General features: G+C 35.3%; 1 protein-coding gene across 3 annotated transcripts in view; it reads right to left on the reverse strand.

Annotated features, from left to right (window-relative positions):
- Window positions 1–7,951, reverse strand: part of Dmtf1 (cyclin D binding myb like transcription factor 1) — a 36,811-nt gene that overhangs the window by 15,599 nt on the left and 13,261 nt on the right. For all 3 annotated transcript variants that reach the window (XM_010636556.3, XM_010636548.3, XM_010636562.3), the window contains exons 5-8: window positions 7,694–7,788; window positions 4,639–4,753; window positions 3,378–3,454; window positions 55–212 (exon numbers count right to left, since the gene is read on the reverse strand). In XM_010636556.3, coding sequence (XP_010634858.1) covers window positions 55–212; window positions 3,378–3,454; window positions 4,639–4,753; window positions 7,694–7,788 — 445 coding nt within the window. The remainder of the gene's footprint in view (window positions 1–54; window positions 213–3,377; window positions 3,455–4,638; window positions 4,754–7,693; window positions 7,789–7,951) is intronic.

Consider the following 7,951-nt stretch of genomic DNA (forward strand, 5'->3'; position numbering starts at 1 on the left):
TTCTGTAAATTTCCCCTAATGAATGAAAACATGCAGCATTACAAGTTTTCATACTTTCCCACATGGTTTCTGTCATCATACATGCGAAGCACTCTTCTATAAACTGCAAACAAAGGCCGGTTCAAACCCCATGCTATAGTCCTGTAGAAATCTTTTCTTTCGTCTTTTGACATCTCAAAGATGATTTCGGTAGCATCTTTTATTCCGCGTGCCTAAATGGGTTACATTTCTTTGATTTAGGGATTTCTGATAAAATGCATCTGGATAACTTGTTTTAATGTTAAAGGTAACCAATTACACTTAACAAAAAAAAAAATACTGTTAATAAAGTCAAGTATAAAGTTAAAAATGACACTTGAAGGCTCCGAAACCAAATCATATTAAATTCAATTTGTTATTTCCTTCTAAAACCATGAAAAACTAAAGAAAGAAGAAAATCATAAGAGCAAAATTAACTGAGTTGGTAATTAAAGTACTGAAAGGGTAAATGAATCAAGAAATTGGTTCTTTCAAAAGATACATTAAGATTAAAATTCAAATGATAAACTTCTGACAACATTTTAAAAAAAAGAAAAACAATAGGAATAAACAATGGAGTCTAAATACAGACACTATTGAGATTACAAAATAAAATAACATTAAGAACAAATTTATAATACATTTAAACAAAGAAAATGAATCAATTCCCAGAAAAAGTCAACTTATCAAAGCTCAGTGTAAAGATAGAAAATCAAATAGCCACAGACCAAGAAAAGAAAGTTTAATCACTCATTAATTCATCTTCCCACAGCAAAAACACCAGGCCTAATGACATCACAGATTCAATTCTACCAAAGAGCCAAGAGACACCGAACTCTGATGTGAAACTATTTTCAGATAAAAAGAAATTGGGAATACCTTGTTGGTCACTGTATCGGGCCAGCACAAGCTCAGCAGCAAAGCCAGAGCAAGGCAGTCACAGAAAATAATTTTCAGGCCATGTGCATTCATTAACATAGACCCCCAACTCCTACTGTTTTACAACACATCAAACTCAGCAATACACAAAAGTTACACATCAGTACAAAAACTGACTTTATCCCAGGAATAAAAGTTTGTGTCAAATTCAGAAAAATTATTAATGAATTAATTACATCAAAAAAGTGTAAAATCTCAATAAATGTGGAAAAAGTATCCACAGAATTCAATATTCATATATGAGAAAATTTAACCAATTAGAATATGCTGCTAATCTAATAAATGACAAAAATAAAAATAAAGACTGGAAAGAATCATATGAAGATAATGTAATATATGTAGAAACCTGATAATCTATAAAAAATGACTAAAAAAAGGCATTTTAGAAAGGATGTGAGATACAAAAATCAACACAGGATATCAGCATTTACATTTCTATAAAAAACTTATAAAATAGCTTTACAAGTTCTCATTTACAACAGCAACAAAATTAAAAGTACCATGATTAAATTTTAGGCGTATTATGAAGGTGTTTTATGGGAAATGTAAATTTGGTAGAACATTAAAGAGAAACTGACTAAAATGGAGAGTTATACCATATACTTCAATAGGAAGAGAAAAAATACAGTAAAGGTGTTAATTCCTCCAAACTGATACACAGATTCAATGTAATCCCAATAAAAATTATGTAAGGTAGACTAAAAAAAGGACTGACCATCACAGCAAGGCCGGGATGTGGTAATCAATGTAGAAAAAGGCAAGACACAGAAGCCCTAACATTTGTTAAGTGAAAAAATTAGCATGAAAGGCTGGAAAGTTACAAAGCATGAAAAGTTATAAAACTTTTATAATACATGAGAATATCTTCATGGCTTTCACATGGGAGATTTCTTAAACAAGGACACAAAATAAAGTAAAAAAGATGATAAACTTGATATTGAAACTGGGAAATCAGTAAATTAGGGGCAAGATGTCTATAATAAAAATAGGCAATAAACTTAGTATACAACATACATTAAGTAGGTCAAATGAAAAAGAGAACTTCATAAGAAAACAAGTAAAAGACAAAAAGAGGAATTTCAAAGAAGAAACACAAATGGCCAAGTAAGCATATAAAAATGATATTTCTAATTATTATGTATTGCAAACGTATACCAATAAAAATATTACCAGAGTAATATTAATTAAAACTATAACGAAATACCATTAAGAAAATACTTGTGAAAAAACTATAAAGAACATGTAAGTAGCCACTAACTATGGAATCAGTAACATATTTTTGCATAATGAAATAAAGCTAAACAAATCAACAAATACCAAATCAAAACAATGAGCAAAAGAAGCAACTTCACAATATTCTGAGAATGAACCTGGGTATTTTAAGTTACATAAATTTCAAAACCAGGTAAAAGTAAAATTACATGGTTATGCATTTTAGATATTTCTGAATGTGTGAAACTTCACAGTAAAAATTTTACTAAGTCCTTGATCATGCAGTTCCTAGTCAACAGACCATCTTAACTCCCCAAATCTAGCATGGCTGTTTTCTACCATCTTACCTAAAACCATAGCATTTTTCAGTTTTAACTAAAGTGTTTGTGATGGGTGGACAACTTTTAATATATTTCTGAATATATTTTCAATGTTTGCTATTTTTGTTTCTCTTCAGACAATAAATCTGGTGGAAGAACCCTCATTTATTAGTAAAGACAAGGACTCAGCTCAACTCTTGTTCTTCTAAAAATCGCCCTAACTGTTCCAAGCCCAAGAACACACTCTTCCTTCTCTGACTCCACAGTGCAACTTACAGGCAAAAAGCCTTGTTTCATTCTTCACCTGTTTTCAGTTTTCCCAAGTGGACTATGAGCTTTGCAAAAGCAAACATCACATGTTAAGGAAATTCTTGTCTCTAGTGCCTCAAAATACTGTGTTCAAAGCATTTTAATAAGAGAACAAAGCTAGCAAGAAAGAAGCCTGAATGTGAATATGAACTAAAACCTTTCTACAGAAGAACTCATACGATATAAATTCAAAGAACATGCATACCTTGGGCTTTATTCATTTTTTGAGCCAGGGTCTTGCTACGTAGTTCAGGCTGGCCTTGAACACACTATGTAGCCCAGGCTGGCCTCAAACTTGCAATCCTTCTGCCCCAGCCTGCTGAGTGCTAGGACTGCAGGTGTGTGCAACTATGCCTGACACCCTAGGTTTTATATAATGTAAATTAAACTAATTTACAGCCTGCTTGAAAAGACAACAAAGCAAAAGATATTGAGAGGCAACTATAACTATATTATACTTTAGGATTATTAAACCAAAACGTATTAGTAGAGCTCTGAATAAGTACATATAAAACTGCTTGGGTATTTTGCAACTAGCAGTAAACAAATTAGTGAAAAATAAAAATATATCACAGGTACCTTTAGATAGCGTTCAATATTGTTCATCAAAATATCAATTTCTTCCTTAGACCACATCCCCTGCTTCCATTTATGTCCTTTAAAAGAAAACAAGGAATGTTATAAAAAATGTTACATCGCAAGAATAACATACTAAAGATTTGCTTTGTGATTATCAGTTGGAATACAATGTAGCTAATTTAACTTCTCATCCATCTGAAATAGGAAAAATTCCCAGGTAATAGTGATTCTGCAACCTCTGGTTTTTAAGTAGACATACTACCTTCTTTTATCTTTTCAGAAATATAAAACTGTTAACAACAGAGTTATAAATACACAAAAAGCTAATTATACTAAAAACATTTTGAAAAATTTCTCCAGTAAAAAAGTTAAGTTCTGGCTGGGAATGGTAGCACATGGCTATATTTCTAGCTACTTGGGAGGAGGTTGAGGCAAGACTGCAAATTCAAGGTCAGATTGGGCAACTCAGTGAAACCTTGTCTCAAAACAAATTTTAAAAAAGAACGTTTCAAGGCAAAAGAGCATGTATAAAAGATTCTAGGGAAAGATAAACAAGACAATAGACACCGAGTGAGTAATGTATTCCCAGCTATTTCCTGAGACAATCAGTGTGGTCACCTCTGTGCCCTTGCTTGCAGGCAGCCTGTCTACCCCATGCTGTTTTGCAGCAGCCTCTCAGCTCCTCGCCAGCGCAGCAGCACCACAATGTACACAGCTACCTGAAGCTTCCACAAGTTGCTCTTCAGACTGAATTAGCAGATCCTGAGAAGGCCTGACTTCTTGCTCTCTTCAGCCATAACTGCATAGTCTGTTAAACCCCATCTCTCTGCCTCTGCTCAACTCCCTTCCCTCCCTTTCTTTCTGGGGTACTGAGGACTGAACCCGGAGTTGTGGCACTGATTCCTATCTCCCACCCTTTACTCTTCTGAGACAGGGGGCTCCCTGAGTTGCTGAGCTGCCCAAGCTGGGCTGGAACTTTAGATCCTCCTGCCTCAGCAGCCAGAGCACTAGAATCACAGATGTGTGCCACCACACCTGGTTATTTGCTCCAAATTTAAAAAACAAAATCTATTTTGTTATCAGAAAGAAAAAAATAATAACAAATGTTAGTTTCTGGGCTCAGTTCAAAGTCATTCAGGGCGAAGTTTACATAATGATTGTACCTACTTAAGCACAGTGATGAAGGCTCAACACAGAACTTTATGAGACCCTTTTACTTCTATTTTTCTAGCTGAGCAATGTATTTCGTAGTGTACCTTACCTTTGTTAGTTAGAGAATCCTTATCTTCTTTAGTTGTAAACCATGCTTGACTAACTGCTGAAACTTCCTCATTACCCAAGGGAGAGATTTCATCTAGTTGTTCATTCTGTAAAATCTTAAATAAGTATAAAAAAAATTAACACTCAGTATGATCCATCTTTGTTTATAAATGCTAGGCCTAGTAAAACTAATATAATCGTATGGAATCCACTTTTTTAGATACAGTAAAACATTCCTTGCTTTTAATTCAGCAGCATAAGGACAATACTGTTGGCGTTAACACAACAGGACCCTTATTAAGCAAGTAACTATACTAGTGGCTTCCTTTTTTAATAATGTCAAGCAACCTTGAATCACGTATTTAAATCAGTACTGGATATCCCAAAACCATTTGTGGATCTTTGTAGAATGAGCTTATACATATAGCTGTGATCAGTTCCAAACAGGAAATGAAAATACTAGGGCTGGGTATTACAACTGGTTACTGTCCTCACAGGTAGTCTGCTACCTAAATAGACATAGTTAACTGTAATTTCTTGTCAAATTTAAAGGATTTACAGGCCACAAGACCTAACTACAGAGCTCCTGTGTGCTTATTTCCTATTGATAGCTTTGTTTTAACCCATTTCTAGAGCTGCTTCACAGTCTTACTAACGTTCTCTTCCTCTCACACAACTCTGTTACTCATGCTCATTAGTTAAGCTTCAGCCATCTTTTGCACAATCGTCACTGGATGCATTTTCAACTAGACATACTTAGTCTAACAAGTTCTGCAGGACAAAGCTACCCTTAACAGTAGAGTTGGCCTTGTCTAATAGGACCAGTAGTTCAAATGAGGCAGCCTTCACAATGGTGCTACCATGACAGGTGCAAGCCTAATCCAGGCGGACCAGGGTATAAGAAGAGCTTCCCCTTCAGTCCATTCAATCACCTGTCTGTCTGAATGCAGTGCAGTGCTAAGTTCTGTCACTGGTCGGAGGCGAGTCCTAAGAGATTGGACTGCGTGCTAATTAAGCAGGCATGGTACTTCTAATCTGAAGAACTGGAATCCATCTTACGTCGGAAGGGATACGCTGTCAGTGAACAACTTATGCCCAGGAGAAGAAACATTCTCTACTGCTGCTATTATATTTTTTTATCTGGGGACAATACACTATATTTATGAAAGTGTTTTTAAGTTCAACTAGAAATCACTGGAACAACTCTAGAAAGTTTTATAGTCCTATATGCCTGTATTTGTTTTAGATTTTGCTTTTTAAAGATTCAAGCTTTTATAAAGAATTGAGACAGACTAGATGATGTCTTAAGGTTCCCTGAATTCTGTCAATGACAGTTTTTTTAAAGATGTGATTTAAGAGTTACATTTGTCAAGGATGAGTCAAAGAACTATCAGGAGACCATGCTCTAATACACACAAGCTTAAGCTATAAGGTACAAACTACTCCTAGATGCTATACGAAATTCACTGGATGGTTAAAAGAATCAAATCACTGTTTTCCAAAGTGTGTCTAAATATATAGCAGAGGCCATTCCATGAACCTTAGGGATTAACCATTGCCTTTGGGTACTTAATATCTTCAGCCTCAATTGCCTGACAAGGGGTTACAATTACTACTCACACCACAGTAGACAGGTAGCAGATAATTCAGATATCAGACATGCAATATATTCAACACTGTGGGCAACAAATGAGTTTATTGGGTGGAAAGGACACTCAGGTGTGTTTAAGGATACCTATTACATAGAGTACAGAGAATACGCTGACAATATTTTCCACTATTCACTTTTATAGTCTTCACTTTTTATATATATTTTTCACTATTTTATATATAAATCTTAAACTTAGGATTTAATATGTTACTGCTGAAATATACAAGAATTAGTTTCAGGAGTTTATGTCTATAACATATACAGAGCTTAGAAATCTAAAAACAAATATTCAATCCACTCAAGACCTCTTAAAACCACAAAGCATGGAATATACCGAGACTTTATATAGCTCCACATTATTTTCCAAGCTAATCTCATGACTGGAATGAGTTATAGTGCATTAACTACAAAATTATGTCAAAAGGCTTCACTTACTTTATGACAAAAACACAGTAAGAAGCAGACTTTTTTGAAATGTTTAAACTTTGCTAATGTTCAATACACAATCTAATGTGAATCTTATTAAACAAACATTACACGTGGTTCAAAGTTCTTTATCACTAAAATGGTTAACAAGCCAAGAAGCTAAACATGAAGTCCTAATTTACTCTTTGGCATCAGGCAAAAGATCAGAAATTATAACTCAGGACCATACTGCCACCGCCCAATCTTATAACAGGCTGTGTGACTCACATGTGAGACTCAGTGCTCCGGAAACTGACTTTGGAACTACTCTGAGGTTTATTGTTGTAAAGGTTCTCAGTGCACACATGTGAGATGTCCTTAGTCTTTATGTGCTCTGTACCAGCTGGAAATGATTATATTTCTTAAATAGTCGTTGTGATGACTTAAAAAAATTCTGTAACAGCCCTACTTCAAAAATACCTCACCAAATACTTTACAACATGATGAGATGAAGTGAAAAGATAAGCTACTAAAAAGGAGAGGCAATATCTGGCAGAGATAAAACTTATAAATAATACAGATCTAAACTTCAGACTACCTAAGAGAACAGAGAACTGATAACTTTGGGCAGAAGTTAACTCAGTAAGGGTTCATAAAAAAAACTAAAGAAGTTGGCAAGGAAATAGTAAGGCTTGATTACAAGCTACTTTTTCATCCTCCAAGCACCAAAGGGAGAGTATTACTATGGCTGCTGCTAAAGGACCACATGAGCCACAACCTGTGGTTCCAACAGACATGGACCACTCCACAGGGAATGCGTATGCAAGTCCACCTCTGTTTACATCTGACATTGCTGTGTGGGGACTGGAAGTCAGAATGTAGTGATGCGTCTCATCTCCATCGCACAGCTGCTATTCTGTCAAAGCACATTCTCATAATTTCATTATTTAACTGTGTGTGAAGGTCTCCTTCTATAGGCTGGTAAGAATGTGTACTGTACCTGGATCTGTGTCACAGTTCCCTCAGAAATCTCATCATCTGCCACTTCCGTGGTTGCGGTCATGGTCACCTCAAAGCTCTGATCATTTTCTGAAACTTCAAGAAAAGAGTAATTCATCTCTGGAATAGAAACAGGATTTATTTATTCTAAAAACATCCATGCGGGCCGGGGATTTAGCTCAGCGGTTCGGTGGCCTGCCTTGCAAGCGCAAGGACCCAAGTTCAATCCCCGGTATAAAAAAAAAAAAAAAAAAAAAAA

The sequence above is a fragment of the Fukomys damarensis genome, unplaced genomic scaffold (assembly GCF_012274545.1).
Source record: "Fukomys damarensis isolate Sample0158 unplaced genomic scaffold, DMR_v1.0_HiC HiC_scaffold_4, whole genome shotgun sequence".
Classification (NCBI taxonomy): Eukaryota; Metazoa; Chordata; class Mammalia; order Rodentia; family Bathyergidae; genus Fukomys; species Fukomys damarensis.